The sequence below is a fragment of the Macaca thibetana genome, chromosome 7 (genome assembly GCF_024542745.1).
Source record: "Macaca thibetana thibetana isolate TM-01 chromosome 7, ASM2454274v1, whole genome shotgun sequence".
In the NCBI taxonomy this organism is placed as follows: Eukaryota; Metazoa; Chordata; class Mammalia; order Primates; family Cercopithecidae; genus Macaca; species Macaca thibetana.
Window position 1 is genome coordinate 44,368,871 of NC_065584.1, and position 23,270 is coordinate 44,392,140.

The 23,270-nt window shown below is 40.3% G+C and overlaps 1 protein-coding gene across 7 annotated transcripts in view; it reads left to right on the forward strand.

Moving 5' to 3' along the window:
- Nucleotides 1-23,270, forward strand: part of PPP2R5E (protein phosphatase 2 regulatory subunit B'epsilon) — a 174,884-nt gene that overhangs the window by 133,553 nt on the left and 18,061 nt on the right. For all 7 annotated transcript variants that reach the window (XM_050799236.1, XM_050799230.1, XM_050799229.1 and 4 more), the window contains 6 exons: nucleotides 16,068-16,198; nucleotides 17,206-17,265; nucleotides 18,553-18,661; nucleotides 20,439-20,492; nucleotides 20,596-20,646; nucleotides 22,717-22,836. In XM_050799236.1, the coding sequence (XP_050655193.1) occupies nucleotides 16,068-16,198; nucleotides 17,206-17,265; nucleotides 18,553-18,661; nucleotides 20,439-20,492; nucleotides 20,596-20,646; nucleotides 22,717-22,836 (525 nt within the window). The remainder of the gene's footprint in view (nucleotides 1-16,067; nucleotides 16,199-17,205; nucleotides 17,266-18,552; nucleotides 18,662-20,438; nucleotides 20,493-20,595; nucleotides 20,647-22,716; nucleotides 22,837-23,270) is intronic.

Genomic DNA, 23,270 nt, shown 5'->3' on the forward strand with positions numbered 1-23,270 from the left:
TTCAACTTATTTTCTGTAGCAGCTGAATATGTTCTTTGCAGTCAGTCTTCCGACTCATTCCTCTGTCAGTGAATACAAAAACAAAATACGAATTGAGCTGTTTTGCTATGACGTAGTGGAAAGTTAGGAAGCTTTGGACTTGAATATTGACTTCCCTATGTATTGTAAGTATATTTTAGGAGCTGAGAATGTGAGCTATGGGGTCAGAAGAAACTGCATACAAACTCTGGCTTCTCTGCCTACTTGCAGTACGACTTTCAGCAAGTTTGTATACCCGTTGTGTAAGCCTGAGTTTCCTCATTCATGACATGGGATAACAGGATAAATAAGATACTGTTAAGTAAAATAGGAGACACCTCAAAATCGACAGTTGTCAAATCTGCTTAGTTCACTTGGCAGCGTGGATACAAAGACAGGATCCCTGCCTTTAGTCTTAAACAGGTGACTGAAAACCTTGGGCACTTGATCCTTAGTGTCTTTTTCTATAAAATTACATTAAGAGTCACCTGTCACAACAAGTCACAGCAAGTGGGCTTGTTATGAGATAAAATGAGATGACTTGTAAAAATGTCTATTGTTATCACCTATGGAGTATAGTAGTTGCTCATTAAATATTTATTCATCTTTTCACACCCCCCTCATATATTATCTGCCCACATTGATAGAATGTATTATTTTTCTTGATTCCAATAATTTTATTTTTTTTAATTTATTTTTTTGAGACAGAGTCTTGCTCTGTTGCCCAGGCTAGAGTGCAGAGGTGCGATTTCAGCTCACTTCAACCTCCACCTCCCAAGTTCAAGCAATTCTTGTGCCTCAGCCACCTGAGTAGTTGGGATTATAGACGTGCACCACCATACCCAGTTAATTTTTGTTTGTTTGTTTGATTGTTTTTTTGAGACACAGTCTTGCTCTGTCACCCAGGCTGGAGTGCAGTGATGCAGTCTCAGCTCACTGCAACCTCCTCCTCCCGGGTTCAAGCAATTCTGCCGCCTCAGCCTCCCGAGTAGCTGGGATTACAGGCACTCACCACCACGACTGGCTAATTTTTTGTGTTTTTAGTAGAGATGGGGTTTCACTATGTTGGCCAGGCTGTTCTCAAACTCCTGACCTCATGATCCTCCCGTCTCAGCCTCCCAAAGTGCTGGGATTACAGACATGAGCCACCATGCCCAGCCCTAATTTTTGTATTTTTGGTAGAGACATGGTTTCACCATGTTGGCCAGGATGGTCTTGAACTCCTGTACTCAAGTGATCTGCCCACCTTGGCCTCCCAAAGTGCTGGCAATATAGGCATGAGTCACTGTGCCTGGCTTCCAATATTAATTTTAAAATCTTCATTTTTTGAAATAGAATTTTTAAAATGTATATGAAACTTAAAGAAGGCTTGAGTAAATGCAGAAATGTGGCATATTCCTAGATGGGAAGACTATCAGAAAGATGTTCATATAATCTCCAAATTATTTCTACATTAGTACAGTTCTAATTAAAATTACAATTTTTAAGAAACTTCAAATGTTTAGAGTTCATGAAATAAATTTTTGAAAAAGATGACTAATGATACTTATTAAATAATATACTACAAAGGAAAAGGTAAATTAATTAAAATGGTATGGCGTCGGAACAGGAGAATGGAACGTAATAGCACCTTAGGTGGAGATGACCCTGCTGAGTGTGCCATAAAACTCATAAGAAGTTGTACCAAATAAATGAATGAATAGACATATGAATAGATGGCTATATACACACATACATTAAATTGGCATAATTGTCCTGAAGAGGAAACCGATAGTATTCTATCAGCTTAAATTTAGACCCAGCAAGTCCACGAGAAACGATCAGATATGTACAAAAGATGTATATACAAAGGTATTGAATGCACCATTGTTAATAATTATTAGAAAATTAGAAAATAACTTTGAAGTTCCTTAGTAGGAGGTAATTGAACTGTGGACATTCATATAGTGAAATATTCATCAGTTTGTAAAAAGAATGTGATAGACCTACTCATGATCTATTTTTAAGTGAAACATGCATTGTTATAGAACAGCATAATGTTTGAGCCTGTATCTGTTATTTTAGGGAAAAATAACGTTAGTATTTTTGTTTTAGTTCTTTTGTGCTGTTTTAACAAAATGCCTCAGACTGGGTAATTTATAAAGAACAGAAGTTTATTTCTTACAGTTCTGGAGGCTGGGAAGTCCAAGATCAAGGTGCTGGCATCTAACGAGTGCCATCTTACTGTGTGTGCCCTCACGTGGTGGAAGGCAGAAGGGCGAGAGAGAGTGAACCCAGGTCCCAAATCCCCTTTTATAGTGGCATTAATTTATTTATGAGGGCAGAGCCCTTATGACCTTGACACCTACCAAAAGGCCTTACTTCCCAACACTGTTTCATTGGGGATTAAATTCCTATCACATGAATTTTAGGGGAAACATTCAGACTATAGCAATATGCATTAATGATTTTGAAAGGAGTTCTACCAAATTGTTGTTAATTGGCTGGAAGGGGGTGATTATGTGTGATGATCTTCGCTTCCTGTTTTTTAGATATCTCTGTTCTTTACATTTAAAAAATAATGAGCATATATGTTATAATCAATAAGAATAATAAAAAATTTCATCTGCAAGTACATTCTCATTTTATTGCCTTGCAATTCTTCATAAACCTCAGCTGATTTTGTGCATTAGTCTTCCTGAGACTATTTTTGTAGGATAGCCCATTGTTTTATGCCCAGTATTCATTGCTTCCTTCCCTTCAGCATTTATATCTGCGCTTTTTAAAATCTAAAGCGCAAAGGAAAGCTTCCTGTGTTGCCTCAAGTGCCTTTTTCATTACCTTGAATTTTTCTTCCTCAGGGAACGGTATAGATTGGTGGTTAAGTGTACAGACTGATTTGAATTTGGGCTCTGCCATTTTTTTGGGTTTGACCTTGGACAAGTGACATAACTACTCTGTGCCTCAGTTTCCTCATCTAGAAAGTAGATGCAAAATATCCGTAATATAATCGCATTGTAAGGTTGTTGTGGAGATTTAACAACTAAATACCTATACAAGCTCTCAGAAGTATTCCCAACATGTGGTTCGTATTCAGTAAACGTTATGCTAGTGCTGTCACTATTTAACAACTAAATACCTATACAAGCTCTCAGAAGTATTCCCAACATGTGGTTCGTATTCAGTAAACGTTATGCTAGTGCTGTCACTAATATTTTTGTTAGGATTTTTGTTTTGAGAACTTTCTTAAGCTGTGTTTTCTTTAATAGCTTCAGTCCATGAAATCATATAGTGTTAGCCTGTCATGTCTTACCTAGCACATTATGAATTATTTGAAATCCAACTCTTATTCTAAAGATCACTGATATCCATTGGACTCTACGTACATGGTTCTTCACAGGCTGTTGGGTTCTCTTAAGATGTTACATGGGTCTTCTGTGCCTCTGGATTCTCTTCAGTTCCACACTTTGCCAACTGATTTCCTCCAATCAGTGTTGGACATAAATGTTTATTAGTCCAGGAATGTATAATTTATAATGTGTGAAAACCAGGGATAGCTCATTTAAATCTTTTTTTTTTTTTTTTTTTTTTTTTTTTTTTTTGAGACGGAGTCTCGCTCTGTCACCCGGGCTGGAGTGCAGTGGCCAGATCTCAGCTCACTGCAAGCTCTGCCTCCCGGGTTTACGCCATTCTCCTGCCTCAGCCTCCCGAGTAGCTGGGACTACAGGCGCCCGCCAACTCACCCGGCTAGTTTTTTTGTATTTTTTAGTAGAGACGGGGTTTCACCGTGTTACCAGGATGGTCTCGATCTCCTGACCTCATGATCCACCCGTCTCGTCCTCCCAAAGTGCTGGGATTACAGGCTTGAGCCACCGCGCCCGGCCTTCATTTAAATCATTACAGAGGACAGACAAATGGTACATAATGAAGTAGTGTGGGTGTGACCAAAGGAGTGATGGAAACTGTGGTGATTTAGAGAGCTTAGATCCTGTTGCCAATCTACTCCCAGAACGGTTGGTCTCTAGGTAAGTGAGCCAAGTATTGCTGGATCTTTTGGTTTTTCTTTTCTTTTCTTTTTTTTTTTTTTTTTGAGACGGAGTCTCGCTCTGTGGCCCAGGCTGGAGTGCAGTGGCCGGATCTCAGCTCACTGCAAGCTCCACCTCCCGGGTTCACGCCATTCTCCTGCCTCAGCCTCCCGAGTAGCTGGGACTACAGACGCCCGCCACCTCGCCTGGCTAATTTTTTTGTATTTTTTAGTAGAGACGGGGTTTCACCGTGTTAGCCAGGATGGTCTCGATCTCCTGACCTCATAATCCGCCCGTCTCGGCCTCCCAAAGTGCTGGGATTACAGGCTTGAGCCACCGCGCCCGGCCCTCTTTTGGTTTTTCAAGAGAATCTGGAAAGCCATATTTTGGTAGGGCCAGACAAAGCAGTCTGTTGTTTTTCTTTTCTTTTTTTTTTTTTTGAGATGAAGTCTAGCTCTGCCACCCAGGCTGGATTGCACTGGCTCGATCTCGGCTCACTGCAACCTCTACCTCCCGGATTGAAGTGATTCTTCTGTCTCAGTCGCCCGAGTAGCTGGGACTACAGGCGCGTGCCACCACGCCTGGCTAATTTTTTGTATTTTTAGTAGAGAGGGTTTCACCATGTTGGGCAGACTGGTCTCGAACTCCTGACCTCGTGATCCGCCCCCCTCGGCCTCCCAAAGTGCTGGGATTACAGGCATGAGCCACCACACCCGGCCAACAGTCTGTCGTTTTTCATTCAAGGGTATTGAATGTTTTTGTTTGAAGTGTTTTATTGTTTTTTTATCCTAGAATAGTATGACTGGCTCACTTGAATTTCATTGTGATTTTTATTAAATCTAGATTTACATAACCTGTAGCATTTTTTGTGTACTCACTTAAGTGTTTGCACAAGAAAGCTGTTAGAGATTTATCAAAGATAGTCAGTTCATTGCATAGTGCACTTTTGTCTGTGGTAATGTTGATTTTAGACTTAAGTAACTTGGTAAACTGCCTTCTAGAGCTATGAGTATGTAGACTTGCCTAGGCTTATAGAACAATTTTGTCTATTATCAATAAAGATAATTTTCATCTGTATTGGGATGATTGGGAAAATGGTTGATTTATGATCCCCCAACCCCTTGTTTAGACCCAAATGAATTGTCAAACCTTGTATTATTTCATTGGGTGGATTATTGTGGCAAGAGTTTAGCAACATATTTCTAAAGATTGCTTTCAACTACTCTGCAAATCTGAAACAGTCAGTGGTTGCTAAGAGACATACTATTCAAGTATCCCCGTAAACATATGTACTGCTGGAGATTGCTATTTAGTAATTTGTACTTCACATTTGCTGTTATATTTAGCTGAAAGGTGCTGTAATTATCATGTAAATTATGCAAATCATGCAAATCATTCAGCCTGTCCTTAAAAGTGACCTTTTGTTATTGTGTTTTTAAAAACTCAACACAAATTGGACATGAGATAAACCAACCTGTTAAAAAATTTTTAGTTCTAGACTGAAATAAATTCCACGAGGCCTTGAATCTCAGCTCCAATACAAATGAGTTTGTATTTTCCGACCGAGTTCCTTGAATGTGTCAAAATGTTTACATTTCCCTCCTACAGCCTGTAGCAAATAAGAGTTTAGAGCATTTATTTCTACCTGGAATTTTATGAGATAGCCGTTACCAATTACCAGTTAACAGCAGATCACCTCATCCTGTCCTGTCCAGTGTGTAACTCAAAAATCTTGTAAAAAGGGCTTTATTGCTCTGACTCCTGCATTCAGAGCCAGCTTCCTGGTTGTGTAATTTGTGCGGTTACACTGGGCCCTGTGCTTGGAAGGGCCCTGTGCTTGGTTTAGTGCTCTGCTCTTGCTGTCTTGAAACTCCTGATACTTTTTGAGCAAGGACCACTGTATGTTCATTTTGCCCCACAAATTATGTAGCTAGTCCCTGCCTGCTTCCCACTAAGTGCATCATTATTTAGCACAATAGCTCTTTCTTGAATTGCTGACCAAACTGGTTGTCTTAAAAACTTAACTCATAAGGTTGTCTTGAAATAGATAGAATGCTCAAGGGGAAAAAAGTGAACTTCTTTGGTTTGTGGAAAGAATGCCTGAAATTAAATGGAGGAAAATAAAAGCATGTGACTTGGTGGAGTTATTCATATTTGTACGCCTTATACTTTCGAAAGTTTTATATTGAATTTCCATAGGAGTCTTGGAGTCAGAATTGCCAGAAGCTGGTGATCGCAACCATTTGATCCCTTGTCCCCATTGTCCTTTCTCAGTGGTTGCCCCATAGGTTGCTTCATTTCATACAGTGCATCCCTTGAGTCGATCTGATTCATTGGAGTCAGACTACCTTTGGCTCTGCCTTCTTTGTTCTGGGCTGTTTTCTCTGTATTTGGCCAAGGTGAAAGTATGAGGAAGGTAGTTTTCAGATAGTAGGAGAAAGTTGCAAACAAAGCCAGAAATGTGGACATCTGATTTGAGTGCTCTGTGGCACTTTGGACGAAAACATTTAGAATACCAATTTTATCGGTTATCTACTTGAAGATTTCTGATGTTCTCTAAAATCTTACTTTACATGGAGTAGGGCAGGGTAATTATTTATTGTAGCAGAGAGGATCTGGGTTTTTTTTGCTCGAAATCTTTTGCTCTTAATGACTTTTAAAAATAGTTTTGATAATGCCTACTTTTAAAATTCAAATATGTTTATATGGTTTTTAATGAAAAATGGCAAATCTCTTGCCTCATCTTTCTCCAAACCAGAGTCCTGTTTCCTGGAGGTAACCACATTTAAGTCTTCCAGTTGTTTCTATATATTTATTTCCATCTTTCTAAACAGCATGCTTATACTGCTATTTCTTAACTTGTCATTTTAGATTTTATTTATGTCTGTCGACTTCCTACTGTAAGCCATTATGTATCTCCCACTATAACTCCCTCTCTACATCCAATGTTATATCACAAAATTTGAATGAATCAGATGATAGAATGAGTACTATTGTATACATGTTGTTCATTACAAGGCACATAATTACATTTCTTTTCTTGTAGAGCTTTTTTTTAAATTTTAGCCCTGGAAAATAGTTGCCTTATTTTTTACTTGCTTTCCTGTGTATTCATCACTAGTATTAAGGTATACTAGTGTATACCTTAATTCTCTGAGAGTACCATACAGCCCTTCTCAGTATGACCCACATATCAAGTAGTCTATCAGTTCCTTTTTTTTTTTCCCTTGGAGACCTTATTCCTGGAGCCCTGGTCATCCTGCTCTTATTGGCAGTGGTTGCTTGCTCTGGGCCACCCACACAGTCATCCCAGCACTTCCCTTTGCTGCCCTTCTACACTGTGTCCTTACTTGTTTAACTTCTTATTTGGTGGAACATACCTTCTAGATTCTTCCTAAAAAAGCATGAATGGGATGTAAATGTTCTGAGATCACTTGTCTGAAAATGTCTTTATTCTGCCTACTTTTTTTTTTTTTTTTTTTTTGGAGACAGACTCTTGCTTTGTTGCCCGGGCTGGAGTGTAGTGGCACGATCTTGGCTCACTGCAACTTCCAGCTGCTGGGATTACAGGAGCATGCCATCACGCCAGGCTAATTTTTGTATTTTTAGTAGAGATGGGGTTTCACCACGTTAGCCTAGGCTGATCTCAAATTTCTGACCTCAAGTGATCAGCCCGCCTTTGTCTTCCAAAGTGCTGGGATTATAGGTGTGAGCCACTGTGCCCAGCCTGCCTACCTACTTGATTGACGTTTTGGCTAGGTGTAAATTTGGAACTTTCCCAGATGTTTTAAGTAATTGATCCATTGTTTTCCAGCCTCTAGTGTTGGTATTAAAAAGCCCTGCACCAACTGAATGCCTTATCCTTTATAATGACGTGTCTTCTTTGTAACTTCTTTGAGATATTCTCTTTGTCCCCATGTCCAGAAAGTGATGTGCTTTGGTGTGGGTCTTTGTTCATTTATTGTGCAGAACACTTAATGGGCCATATCTGTATTGACATTCATGACTTTTTTTTTTTTCCTGGAAATTGAATTGAATTATTCCCCAGATAATTTCCTTCTGTTCATTTTCTATTTTTCTGTCTCCATGTCTTTCTAGATTGCTATTATGTATTGGATCTCCTGGTTTTTAAAATCTTCTTCTATATATTATCTCTGTTTTTTGGTTGTATGTTCAGGGGTAGATTTGCTCATTTTAATGTTCTATTGCTTCTGCTAAAATTTTTGTTATATGTTGAACTTCTGAAAGCTTTTAAAAAATGTCCTGAATATTTACCTGAATAACAGCACTCTTGTTTTATTTCAAGAATCCAGCATATTTGTTTATCTTTGAGGATGTTATAGTTTCCTTTTTGCAATTTTTTTGGTACTCCTAGCATTGTGCTTGTTTCCTCTGAGTTCCTTATAATTGTTTGTTGTGGTCTTTTATGTTAAAATATCTGGTGATCTTTGACTTCATAGCCATAATTACATGTTAGTCTACCGAAAAGTTGCTTAGAACTTGTGTATGTTACAGTGTGCACATGTGTGTTTATATTTGCATGGTGACACATGGCAACTGGTGACTTTGAATGGGATAACTGGTCAAGGACCTTGCCATTTCATTAGGAAACCCTCAGCTGTTAGCATATCTGTAGGTCTTTCCTCTTGAGGCTGTCAGTTTCTTCCAAAAGGGACTTTCTGATCTTCTGACTTACATAGCACTGGGAGCCTGGTCAGGGAAGAAAGCTGGCAAATATGTCCCTTTTAGGTATGCAGAGTTTTATTTCATCCCATTATTTCCAACAAGTGATTTACTTAACGTGTATGATGTCTCCAAGACTAGATACTTACTCATTCTCTCCAGACTTACATTGTAAATCATCAGTACACTACATGGGATCTGGGGGGTCTTCTACAGACTTTCAACCAGTCCTCCTGTTTTTAGCTATTTCTCACACCCTTACCATCAAATATATCTGGTGCCTTTAGTTTCTAAGCCTTTTAAGGGTTCTGTGGAGTGAACTGGCCTGCTTCTTGTTGGCTTCCTTCCCTGCTTGCAGAATGGAAAAACACTTAGCAGACTGGAGAAAGAGGAAACCTAAGATAGTTACCTCTTGTCATCCACTTCCATCTTTGAGAAGTCTACAAATAAGTCCAAATTTTCTCTCCAGTCCTCTCTATGCCAAGGCTTTCTTCTATTCTTATTCTTTCACTGTCATTTTAGGGAGGATTCAGGAGGAGAGAGGTTCAATTCCCCTGCCTAGCTAGAAGACCCTTACAGCCCTTTTTCATTTCACTCTTCTCATTTCATTGTAGATTTATGAGTTCAAAGAAAGGTTATTTGGCTAAATCACTATGTAGTTTATCCCTATTTGTGAGCTTCAAGAAGGCTGGTTTCTGTAAACTTGGAGTTAGTGTGTTGACAAGTCTGTCTTTCCTCTGTAATCACCTTGGAAATGCTCCAGCTTCTTAACTTCTTTTCTTTGACTACAAGCTGCCTGTTATATTATGGATGGCACAGTCCACTTAGGCATTTACAGGTGTGGGCGTATATTTCTTTTTTTGTGTGGAAGTGATTGGGACTATAGATATGACTAAGCACACTCATATTATTTTGTTTTGGAAATCAGAGCTCATCCTACTCCCCCTTTTTTTGGCCTGTGCACTATTATATTTCTGTCTCATGCATCATAAAATCGTCAAAAGCATGTTCTACAGAGAAGCAGAAAAATAGTTTAATACTGTAGTTCATCTTTCTCATAGAACATGATACATTTAATATTTGTGGCTTTGTAAATATCTAAAGTTAGGCACCCGGCAATGCATTTTGTTTGAGAGCCTAATGAAAACATCAGTTAAACATTTCTTGCTTAATTATTATGTATTCATTAAACTCAAGATTAAGAGTATGCAAGGAAAGTTGATTCAAGTTTTGCTAATATTACACACCCTCAAACCTCCTCTTATGTTGGTTATAAGTTATTCATTAAAGCCTTTTGAAACACTTAAAAGTAGAAACCAAATTTAAAAAATAAAACTTATAAGGTTAATTATTTCTGTTAGCCTTGGAATGGGATTGGGTCGATGGGTGGACTGGATGGGTGGATTAGAGAGCTTATGTCATTTGGAACTTTATTATAGATAAAGAGATATTGGGTCTATATGGGGCCTTTTTTTTTTTTTTTTTTTTTTTTTTTTTGCTAGCTGGAGCTACATGCCTTTCTTTCCTAGATAGAATGTTTTCCTGTGGAAATGAGTTAACTTGCCCATTGCCTCCCCTGATGGGCTCCACAATTGTTCTACAATGTGTATGTCCAGCAATGAGGACCATCGCTGGCACATAGAAAGAACTCAGTACGTATGTAGTTATTGTATTGCTGAATGGGCAGAGAGCGGTAGTTCACAACATCTTCTGTTTGGATAGGCTGCTAGTAAAAGCATGTACTATTGAACCTGTGAGGAGCACTCTTTTTTTTTTTTTTTTTTTTTTTTTTTGAGACGGAGTCTGGCTCTGTCGCCCAGGCTGGAGTGCAGTGGCCAGATCTCAGCTCACTGTAAGCTCTGCCTCCCGGGTCCGTGCAATTCGAGGAGCACTCTTATCCCACTTCTAACTCCTCATTTCTTCATGGGTCGGCCTGGATGTCTCTTCCTTTAGAAGCCTTCCCTGATCACTCCACTTCTTCCAAATACAGTAGATGTGTCTGCTGTGTATTTATACAACATCCTGAACTACTTAACATGCTGTTTATTTAATTGTTTGTATTCCCCATTAGAATAGGCTCTGAGAAAGCAAAGACTGTATCTGTCTTGCTTATCATTGTATCCCTGACAGCTTGCCCACTGGCTGGCCCTTAATAAGCACATCATAAATGTTTACTTGAAATACTCATTTTTAAAATGAATGAATGAATGAATGAATGAATGATAGATGGATGGTGGATGGCATTGTGTAGCTAAAAATTGTGTCCTGTCTGTCTACCTATTTTTGAAGACCATCCTTTAGTTTGTGTTTCCTGCCATGTTTGAGGGGCCTTTTTTTTTGTCCATAACTCTGTCTTTTATTTAAAGTAAAAAACCAAACAAAAGCACATTCGATTATTGACCATGAAGTTTTAATTCTGCTGTCAGTCTCAACCTCATGTCTTAATCACCTGAGGTCAAACTTACATATGTCTTGATAGTCTTTTTGATGACGATGGTAGTCTGCTTTAATTTGTGTGCTATGTGCTCTTGAAATGTTTTGCTGTAAAGACACTAGAACTGAATTTTGCTTCATTTCCATGATGATGAATGTAAAAAAAAAAACAACTCAGTAACATTCAAACCGATTTCCAAGTTTGTTCTTCAGCCAGAGGAACTTGCACACTGACTTTTTGTAAAGGTAGCAGATTTATTGTGTTGTAATTCATACACCATAAAATTCGCCATTTTAAAGTTTCCAATTTAGTGGTTTTTAGTATATTTACCGAGTCATGCAACCATCACCACAGTATCATTGCGGGATGTTTTCATCATCCCCCGAAGAAATTCAGACCCATGGGAGGCTGAAGCAGGAGAATCTCTTGAACCTGGGAGGTGGAGGTTGCGGTGAGCTGAGATAGCGCCATTGCACTCCAGCCTAGTGACAGAGCAACACTCTGTCTCAAAAAAAAATCCAGACCTATTAGTAGCCACTCCCCATTCTGTTTTCTGCCACTGTGGATTTGCCTATTCTGGTTATTTCACATACATGGAATCATACATTGTATGGCCTTCTGTGTCTGGTTTCTTTTACTTAGCATGATGTTTGAAAGATTCATTCATGTTGTAACATGTATCAGTACTTTGTTCCTTTTTATGGCTGAATAATATTCCCTGGCATCACATTTTGTTTATTAGCTGACAGATATTTGGGTTGTTTCACTTTTTAGCTATTATGAATTTTGCTCCCATGAACATTTGTGTACACGTTTTTGTGTGGACATGTGTTTTCGGTTCTGTTGGATATATACATGAAAGTGGAATTGCTTAGTCATATGGTAACTCTGTGGGAGATTGAGGAACTGCCAAACTGTTTTCCAAAATAGCTGCACCATTTTACATTCTTACCAACAATGATGAGGGTTCCAGTTTCTCCATATTCTCGCCAACACTTTTTATTATCCCTCTTTTTCATTATAGCCTTCCATTGAGTATCTCCTTGTTGGGTTTTCTTTTTTTTGTTTCCGAGGTGGAGTCTTGCTCTGTCGCCTAGGCTGGAGTACAGCGGTGCGATCTCGGCTCACTGCAAACTCTACCTCAGGTTCAAGCAATTCTTCTGCCTCAGCCTCCTGAGTAGCTGGGAATACAGGCGTGTGCCAGCACGCCTGGCTAATTTTTGTGTTTTTAGTGGAGATGGGATTTCAGCGTGTTGGCCAGGCTGATCTCAAACCATCACCTCGTGATCTACCCCCTCAGCTCCCAAAGTGCTGGGATTACAGGTGTGAGCCAGGGTTTGCTTTTCTGTAATGATCAATAAAATAGAGCACTTTTCATGTGTTTATTGACCAAAATTTGTATACTTCCTTTGCGATTTAGCTGTTAAATAAAATCCTTTGTCCATTTTTAAACTGGGTTTTCTTCTTATTGTTGAGCTTTTAAAATTATTTTTTCTTGTTTTTTTTTTTGTTGTTGTTTTTGAGACAGAGTTTCTCTCTCTGCTGCTCAGACTGAAGTGCAGTGGCACGATCACGGCTCAGTGCAGTCTTGATCTCCTGAGGCTCAGGTGATATCCTCCCACTTGAGCCTCCCAAATACCTGGAACTACAGGCATGTGCCACCAAGCCTGGCTAATTTTTGAATTTCTTTGTAGAGACAGGATTTTGCCATGTTGCCAAGACCGGTCTCAAACTGCTGGGCACAAGCGATCCACCCGCCTCTGCCTCCCAAAGTGCTGAGATTGTAGGCGTGAGCCACCATGCCTGACCTAAAAGTTCTTTATATATTGTGGATACTAGTCCCTTATCAGATATATGGTTTATAAATACAGTTGACCTTGAACAGTGCAGATATTAGGGGCAGTGAACCCCTGAGCAGTTGAAAAGTATATGTAAACTTGACTTTCCAGAAACTTAACTACAAATAGCCTGCTGTTGACAGGAAGCCTTACTGATAACATAAACAGTTGAATAACACATATTTTGTATGCTATCTGTATTATATACTGTGTTCTTACAATAAAGCAAGCTAGAGAAAAGAAAATGTTAAGAAAATTATCAAGAAAAGAAAACACATTTTCTGTTCATTAATGGGAGGTAGGTCATCATAAAGATCTTCATCCTTGTGGTCTTCACGTTGCATAGGCTGAGGAGGTTGGGAGGAAGAGGAAGGGTTGGTCTTGCTGTCTCAGGGTAGCAAGAGTGGAAGAAAAAAAAATTTTTTTTTAAAAATTGAGACCGAGTCTTGCTCTCTCTCCCAGGCTGGAGTTCAGTGGTGCAGTCTCGGCTCACTGCAACATCTGCCTCCCAAGTTCAAGCAGTTCTCCTGCCTCAGCCTCCTGAGTTGCTAGGATTACAGGCACCCATCACGATACCCAGCTAATTTTTGTACTTTTAGTAGAGATGGGATTTCACCATGTTGGCCAGGCTGGTCTCAAACTCCTGACCTCAAGTGAACAACCTGCCTCAGCCTCCCAAAGTGCTGGGATTACAGGGGTGAACCACCACGCCCAGCCAAGAGTGGAAGAAAATTTGCATGCAAGTGAACTTGCACAGGGTCAGCTGTATCTTCTCCCAGTGTGTGCATTCTCTTTTCACTTTGTTGATGGTGTCCTTTGAAGCATGAATGGTTTCAATTTGGGGGAAGTCTAATTTGTTTGTTTGTTGCTTATGGTTTGGGTCATATCTAAGAAATACCACCTAATCTAGGGTTATGAAGATTTATTCTTTTTTTTTTTTATAATTTAGCTCTTAATTTTAGGTTGATTTCATTTTGAGTTAATCTGAATGTATGTTGTGAGGTAGAAGTTCAACTTACTCTTTTGCATGTGGATATGCTGTTGTTCCAGCACCATTTGTTGAAAATGCTATTCTTTCCCCATTGAAATGACTTGGCATTCTTGTTGAAAATCAGTTGACCATAAATGTGAGGGCTTATTTTGGGGCTCTCAATTCTATTCCATTAATCTGTATGTCTGTCTTTATGCCAGTACCACACTGTCTTGATTACTGTATTTGGACTAAGTTTTGAAATAGAGAAGTGTGAATCTTTCAAGTTTTGTTTCCCTCGAGTATTTTGGCTCTTCTGGCTCTCTTGCATTTCCATATTAATTTTAGTATCAGCTTGTCAATGATACAAAAACAAAGCAGCTGGAATTTTTGATAGAGATTGAGTTGAATCTGTTGTGCCCACTGGCATTTGGCTGAAACTTTAGCTTGTTACCTCTTTTGGACTAGTTGCGTGGACTTCATTTTGAGCACATAGATGTGATGTTATCAGGATTTGGTTATTAACTTTAGATTACAAATGTTTGGGAACTTAAACATGTTATCCACGGCTGGGCATGACCAATATGGCGAAACCTCATCTCTACTAAAAATACAAAAAGTTAGCTGGGTGTGGTGGCAGGTGCCTGTAGTCTCAGCTACTCGGGAGGCTGAGACAGGAGAATTGCTTGCTTGAACCCAGGAGGTAGAGGTTGCAGTGAGCTGTGATCGTGCCACCACTCCAGCCTGGGCAACAGAGCAAGACTCTGCCTCAAAAAAAAAAAAAAAGAAAAACAAAACTTTTTCACATATAACATAAGTACGGAAATAATCAACGTTCACTTCGATGACTGTTTACAGAGTGAGCACACCTACGTAACAAGAGTCCGGATCTAAAAAGGACCGTTGCCAATATCATTGAGACTTTTCGATGCTTGCTTTGATTCAGAATTTTTTCATTTTCCTGGATGTTCTAGTAGAGCTGAAGGCTTATCCTTTTTTTTTTTTTTTTTTTTTTTTTTTTTAAAGACTGAGTCTCGCTCTGTCACCCAGACTGGAGTGCAATGGTGCGATCTCGGCTCACTGCAACCTCTGCCTCCTGGGTTCAAGTGATTCTTCTGCCTCAGCCTTCTGAGTAGCTGTGATTACAGGAGCCCACCACCACACGTGGCTAATTTTTGTATTTTTACTAGAGACAGGTTTTCACCACGTTGTCCAGGGTGGTCTTAAACTCCTGACCTCAGGTGATCCACCTGCCTCGGCCTCCCCAGGTGCTGGGATAACAGGCGTGAGTCACCACGCCCAGTCAGCTTATTTTAACTGTGTATTTGGAATATCAGTAGGTAGCATAGTGAAGTGGTTGAGATCATGGACTTTTGGCCTCAACTGCTGGGATTCAAATTCTAGCTTTACCACCTATTAGCTGTGAGACTGTGGGCACATTTCTTTTTTTTTTTTTTTTTTTTTTTTGAGACGGAGTCTTGCTCTGTCGCCCGGGCTGGAGTGCAGTGGCCGAATCTCAGCTCACTGCAAGCTCCGCCTCCCAGGTTTACGCCATTCTCCTGCCTCAGCCTCCCGAGTAGCTGGGACTACAGGCGCCCCACCTCGCCCGGCTAGTTTTTTGTATTTTTTAGTAGAGACGGGGTTTCACCGTGTTAGCCAGGATGGTCTCGATCTCCTGACCTCGTGATCCGCCCGTCTCGGCCTCCCAAAGTGCTGGGATTACAGGCTTGAGCCACCGCGCCCGGCCTTGGGCACATTTCTTAACCCTTATGTGCCCCAGTTTCCTCTTTTGTAAAAGGGGGACAAAACTACCTCATCGGGAGGATTAATATGTAGATTGCGTGGAAAATTGCCTAATGATCACAGTAAGTGCCATATGTGTATTAGCTATTATTCATATTATTACTTTTATTGTTGTTATTTTGTATTTGTATTTCTTTAGTGGAATATAAGCTCCTTGTCTGACTTGTTTATCATGATATGCCCAAAAACTAGCACTGTGCCTGGCACATAATATTCAACACATTTTTGAGGAAAGAAGGAGGGGATTTTAAATAATAGAATTCCTAAATCCTTTTCTGAAACTGCCTTTGACAGCTGTAATGTCTCATTTACAACAGCTTCTGGAGCTATTTGACAGCGAAGACCCTCGGGAACGGGACTACTTAAAAACAGTCTTACACAGAATTTATGGCAAGTTTCTTGGTCTTAGAGCATTTATCCGAAAACAGATTAACAATATTTTTCTAAGGTAAGTGGAGGGTAATGGGGGAATAAAGAGAAGCAAAGTTGGTGTTTTTATGGAAGTATTAAGTAAATCTCAAATATCTGAAAACAGTATACTGACTTCTCTTTTTCCCTTTCTGCCTTCCTTCCTTCATTCTCCTGTCCTCTCTCCTTCCTCTCCCTCTACCCGCTTCCCCCTTCTCTCTTCCCCCATCTTCTCCTCCCACCCTCTTCCTCCTCTATTCTTCTTCCTCTCCCCCTCCTCCCCTCCCTCTCCTTCTTCTCTACCCCTCCTCTCCCTCTACTTTCCCCCTCCTCCTCCCTCTCTCCTGCTTTCCTCCTCCCCCTTCTCCTCCTCCTCCTCTCCTCCTTTCTTCTCCTCCTCCTCTTTTCTCCCCTCTCCTCCTCCTGTCTTACTCCCTCTCCTTCTCTCCTCCACCATCTCCTCCTCTCCTGGCCCCTCCCCCTTCTCCTCTGCTTTTCCTTCCTCTCCTCCTCTCTTCCCCCACCTCTCCCCCCACCTCTCCCTCCCCCATCTTCCCCCCTCTTCGTCTCTTCCCCCCCTTCCTCTCTTCACCCCTCTCCTCTTCTCCTCCCCCCTTCCCTTCTTTTCTTCCCTCTCCCTCTTCTCCTCTTCTCCTCCCTCTCCTCCTCTCTTCCCCCTCCTCCTCCCTTCTCCCTCTGCTCCTCCTCTTTTCCACCCTCTCCTCCTCTCCTCCCCCCCTCCTCCTCCCTCTCCTTCTCTTTTCCCCTCCTCTTCTCCCCCTCTCTTCCCATCTTGTCTTCCCTCTCCTCTCTTCCCCTGTCTCTCCCCCATCCCTTGTCTCCCCTCTCTCCTCCTCTTTTCCCTCCTCTCCTCCTCCTCTCTTCCTCCTCCTCCTCCTTCTCCCCCTCTTCCCCCTTCTCTTCCCTCTCCTCCTCTCTTCCCCGCTCTCCTCGTCCTCCCCCTTCTCGTCCTCCCCTCCTCCTCCTCTTTTTCTCCCTCCCTTCTCCTCCTCCTCTCCTCCTTTCTCCTCCTGTTTCTTCTCTCAGGTTTGTTTATGAAACAGAACACTTCAATGGTGTAGCTGAACTGCTGGAAATATTAGGAAGGTGAGCACGGTTTTTCTAATTGCTAATTTCAGGTGAATGTTATTTTAAAAATTAGGTTCAGGTGGCACCAGGAGATGCTCACCTAGTTCTCTTGCTGTATGTACATTGGGTCTCTGTCATTTGTGCCTGTTAGCATATTTTCCAACTGACTGTACAAGACACAATTTCATTTCCCTTCTTCCACAATTGTGCATTGCCAGTTCCACTGGAATGACTGAAAGAGCTAACAGTTCATTCATTACTAGAAAGATGATACATCTAATTATGGTCGGGCCAGTTACTCCAAAACATCTTATTCTCATTAGTTTTTAGGCTATCTGGTCCTTTGCCTTATCTGTTGAAAGCAGGTTGATAATAATTGGAAAGACTGCCATTTTCAAAGGAGTTGTGTATCCGGGTATAGTCCTTGAACAGCTGCTGCTTGGAGTAGTGGAATGAATTGGAAAGAGCTGTGGTCTAAGTTTCTACACACAAGGAAGAATAATGTAGCTGGACAACGTGATTACTTAATCTTTTCTCCTAACATGAAGAGAAAAAGAAGGTGAAGTCACACAGCTTTCTCTCAGTGACTTTCCTAGGCTGGGCAGCGGTTTCAGGAATGAGAAGGAATGATACCTGGAAATGGAAAAGGTCATATTTAAGGCGGAGGCAAGCAAGGCGGGCCATTATTTGGAGAAGGAAAAGGGAGGGAAAATAAAGGGTTTTGATAAAGAACTTTTGGAAACCATCTGACTAATTTTAGGAGCACAGGAGCCTTTGTTGGGTGATCAGAAGCAAATTTTCTTCTCTTAAATTTCCTTCCAACTTATTGTATGCCTTGAAGTCATTGAGAAATCCTGGCTGGGTGTGGGGGCTCACGCCTATTATCCCAGCACTTTGGGAGGCCGAGGCGGGCAGATCACTTGCTGCGGTTAAGAATTCTAGACCAGTCTGGACAACATGGTGAAACCCCGTCTCTACTAAAAATACAAAAAAATTAGCCAGGCATGGTGGTGGGTGCCTGTCACCCCAGCTACTCGGGAGGCTGAGCATGGGAATGGCTTGAATCCCAGAGGTGAAGGTTGCAGTGAGCTGAGATTGGGCCACTGCACTCCAGCCTGGGCAATAGAGCAAGACTCTATCTAAAAAAAGAAGACAAGAAAAGAAATTCTGAATGCCACTGGGGTGGGTATTATGTTGTTTTGTACAAACAAACTGATTAAGTTTAACTAATATCACAAGAACAGTTTGTCTCAGTTTAACTTGTTGTGGTAACATTGCTAATTTGTGTCTCTTTTTTCTCCCTAGTATTATCAATGGCTTTGCTTTACCTCTTAAGGCAGAACACAAACAGTTTCTGGTGAAAGTATTGATCCCCTTACACACTGTCAGGAGCTTATCACTCTTCCATGCACAGGTAGGAGGATTTTATACAACTACTTTTAGAAGCCAAATAAAAATTTTGCTAACTCATTGTTTTTTTGATATTGATATAGCCTTTTTTTTTTTTTTTGAGATGGAGTCTCGCTCTGTTGCCCAGGCTGGAGTGCAGTGGCACAGTCTTAGCTCACTGCAGCCTCCGCCTCCCTGGTTCAAGCGATTCTTCTGCCTCAGCCTCCCGAGTAGCTGTGACTACAGGCGCGCACCCCCACGCCTAGCTAATTTTTGTATTTTTAGTAGAGACGGGGTTTCACCATGTTGGCCAGGATGGTCTGCATCTTCTGACCTCGTGATCCGCCCACCCTGGCCTCCCAAAGTGCTGGGATTACAGGTGTGAGCCACCGTGCCGGGCCTATAGCCTTCATTCCTAAAGGAAAGAGACTTATTAAAGTTTAAAATACTCCATGAGGGAAATAAAAATGTATGCGTTTTTTTCTATGCACAGTAGAATCATGGAAATATTTTTAAAGTGGGAGGAGCCCTTGTTTGGTCATTTTATTTTACAGAGAACTTAGATGACTTGCCCAAGTGCACACAATAACATACTGAACATCTTACATATAATAAAATGCACAGGAGCCTAGCAGATGTAGATCTTTGGACTATGTAATCATGTTTTAATGTTCTTGAATATTTTGTTCCATCCTATTTGCATTAGTCTATCAGTTGCCCTTTTTGCCTCCTGTTCTAGGTCACTCACCATGTCTTTATCACTTTCTACACATAAACACTCTCACAAGTAAACAAATCAATCAGTATTTTCACATTTTTTTTCCCTTTAAGCCTTCATCACTTTAAAAAGCATACACTGTCTTGTCCGCATTCTAATTTTTGTGCTAACACTGCCTTGCATGGTCAGTATGTCACTGGGGGTAGATAAATTATTGGGTAGTGTTTTAAATTTTGGATAGGAAAATTTTAAATACGACTAGACTCTGACTCCTTCTTACCCCCATTGGGAAGGTTTTGAGGTTGCATAAAAACGTAACACATTTTTCTAAGCACTGTTCCTCTTTAAATGTGAAATTCTGTATTTCGAGGAAAAATTAATCCATATGTTTCTAATTTAGAACACCATCAGAATGGTCTTTTGCAAGAGTGGTTTTCTTGTCCGAGAATCTTTGCAAGCTCTTTTACAAATCTTGCCTTTGGTTTTGAAATGGGATATCATATTTCATGATTATTAATTTAAACAATCTTAGTTAGATGCGTTAGTACCAGATGTAGAAATATTCTTCCATTTCTCCAGGTTCTGACTGGCAGGTACAGTCTTTCATCTCCTCGTGAAACTGCTTTAGTTTGCATGTGCCATTTCAGGCAATTGGCAAAGTTTTTTATTAAGTGCTTATTTCCCATAGAGGACTCTTGTGGAACTACAGTAAAACTCAGTACTGTTGATATTAGCAAAGAGAGAAAGGAAGCCCCTGAGATGTAGCTCAAAGTGTATGTAGGTGAGATAATTCCACAATATGCTGAGTATGATGTCTCACCTCTGCTTTTCATTAGCTGCATACTTCATGTCCTAATACTTTTTTTAAAAAAAAATTCCCTGGAGCCATGTTAATATTAGTCTTTGGCTTGAAAAAGTAGTTTCTTATTTTGCTTTATATAGATTTTATTTTTATGATAATTAAAATGAATTGAATGTGAAGTTATTAAAACCAGTCTGGAAACCTTTTAGGAAGTTTTAATATTATATCTTTTGAGCCCTTACTGTATAGAATTTAAAATTTTGCCTTTTATTTTTTACTCAGCTGGCATATTGTATAGTACAGTTTCTGGAGAAAGATCCTTCACTCACAGAACCAGTAAGTCTTTCTTCCATAATTTCAAAAACTTCACAAAAATTACCTTTCCCAGAAATATATATGAAAAATTAAGTGCCATTTGTTTTTCTCCTTTTCATTTTAGGTTATTAGGGGATTAATGAAATTTTGGCCTAAAACATGTAGTCAAAAAGAGGTAAGTGTTTACTGTCAGAGAGTGTTCATAGTTTACTGAGTATTTTACTGAGTGCCAAGCATTGGGCTAAGCATGTATAAAACCACATCATCAGGGCCAAGCATGGTGGCTCACGCCTGTAATCCCAGCACTTTGGGAGGCTGAGGTGGGCAGATCACTTGAGGTTGGGAGTTCGAGACCAGCCTGACCAACATGGAGAAACCCCATCTCTACTAAAAATACAAAATTAGCCGGGCGTGGTGGCACATGCCTGTAATCTCAGCTACCCAGGAGGCTGAGGCAGGAGAATCGCTTGAATCCGGGAGGTGGAGGTTGCAGTGAGCCGAAATCGTACCATTGCACTCCAGCTTGGGCAATAAGAGTGAAACTGTGTCTCAAAAACAAGACAAAACAAGCAAAACACAACAAAACAGCATCATCTCATTTAAACCTCATTGTAACTATAAGGCAGCGCTGTCAAAACTCTTGTTTTACTAGTTTCGAAACTGTTAGGTTAAATAGCCTGCCCCAGTACACTAAGTAAGTACAGATGATTAGGCCCTAACTCGCCTGCTTAACTCCTGAACCCTGGCTTTTTATTCACTGTGCTATTCAGCCTCAGGTAAGGCCAGGCCAGGCTCCAATCGTGTGTCCAGTTGTCTAGCTTTGTTGATGTTCCCTTCCTAGTGGCCCCGTTCATAATATGAAGGTTTTGCTGTCACTGTAGAAAGATGCTAGAGCAGCCTGCCCAAATACTCACTTTAAAGCATAGTATAGCTGGATCTTACTGTGTCATCTTAGGATAGACAACAGACCTTTAGTTTCAACCATTCACAAATTACCCTGGAGGGTTCAGACCTACAATCATTTGTACCTTTGCTGAGAACTCACCAGGCAGGTGCTACTTTGTGAGGTTGCTTTAGGGTAGTGCGTGAGTTTCTTAGCTGGATGTGAGCCTAACTGAGCACCAGATCTGCAGCCACTCTTCTGGCAGGTTAGCAACCATGTGGAAAATGGCTCAGAAAAAAAGATCAGCTGTTAGTTTTATATTTGGTTAAAATTTTGGGAGAAATTCCATTTACATATTAACAAATGGCAAGGGTCTACTATATTTTACTTTTAGCAGAAATACCTTCCTTCTTAAATCAGCTTCAATTCTCCAAACCCTATTTTAATTTCAGAAAGTCATTTAATTAAAATCTGTTAGGTAAAATTGAACTGTGCATTGCTACCCAGATACATTTCAAAATATGAAGGCATTGTTATTTTTCATACTTTGATTGCTCACTTTATTTTTTTTCAAAGTAATTATTTTTTTATAGCTACATACATAAACTGGTTTTTATTTCTCTGTCATTTTCCCATTATATTTAAAACAATTGACTCTACTGTGGATTTGGCTCCATACTGTGATCTAAAAACTCTGTTTCTTGCGGCACCCGGTGCTGAGTTCACAAGATTCACTCTGCTCCGTAGAGAGCAAGCGTGCATGCGTGTGTGTGTGTGCATGTGCGTGTGTGTGTGTCTAGAATGCGTCAGTGCGTGCTCATGGGTTTAAAGTGGCACCTGCATGTGGGTGAGTCTGCTCATTTGTGTTTCTTGAACTTTTTGTTGTATTAATGAGTGCGTTCTAGAGCATCAAGCATGTAGCAAGGGGCTATAAGTATTTGGCAAATGACCACATTTGAACTTTTGCTCTTCCATGTAGGAGGGCCACCTTCTCATTGTTTAAAAAGAAAACAAAAAAAGTGTTGTGGAAAGAGAGCTGGGTTACTGGTAATAGAGAGGAAAACGCTACGGGGTCAGTTTTGCTTCTCAGGGGCCGGCGCAGTGTGTGTGTCCCTCGTTCTGTGTAACATATGTAACAAGTAAGAGTATTTTTTCCAAGTATGTAGAATTTTTCCAAGTACCCTGTGGTGAATTCTTTGTGGAACAAACATCTTCTAACATGGGATAATGCCTAGTTCATTTATGTTTGGTGTTATGTGTAAATTTTTCTTACAGTAGTCCAAACTCTTATTAGTCCTCCTTGTTCTTACGGATTTTTTTGTGTGACATGCCTCACATCTTGTGTTTTGCTTGTACTTACAGGTCATGTTCCTTGGGGAACTGGAAGAAATATTGGATGTGATTGAACCTTCACAATTTGTTAAAATCCAAGAACCTTTGTTTAAACAAATCGCCAAGTGTGTATCTAGCCCCCATTTTCAGGTTAGTAGTAAAGAGGACATGAGCCAGGGAGCATGAGTTATTTTGGTTAAATTTTATTTGTTTCAAAAGCAATGTAATGGACACTAGCTACCTCTTGTTTATTTGCTATCTCCTCACAGGATAATAATTTTAACAGTGGCCACCTTATCTTGAGCGCTTGATACCTAACAGCCACAGTAATGGTGCTTTCTCTCCAGTAGCTTTAATTCTCCTAACACCCTGCAAGGAGGGCATTATGTTTTTTTATAGACATGCAGATATGAACACTGAAGCTCAAAATGGTCAAAAGTATTTCAGATAATTCCTAAATAAGTGGGCTGGTGGGGTTTCTCTACTGTGTAAGAGAGAATGCTAAATAATGTTTAAGAGGAAAAAGGAGAAAACCTAATATTCCATACTATGCTAGATACTTTACGTACATTGTTTATAAATGT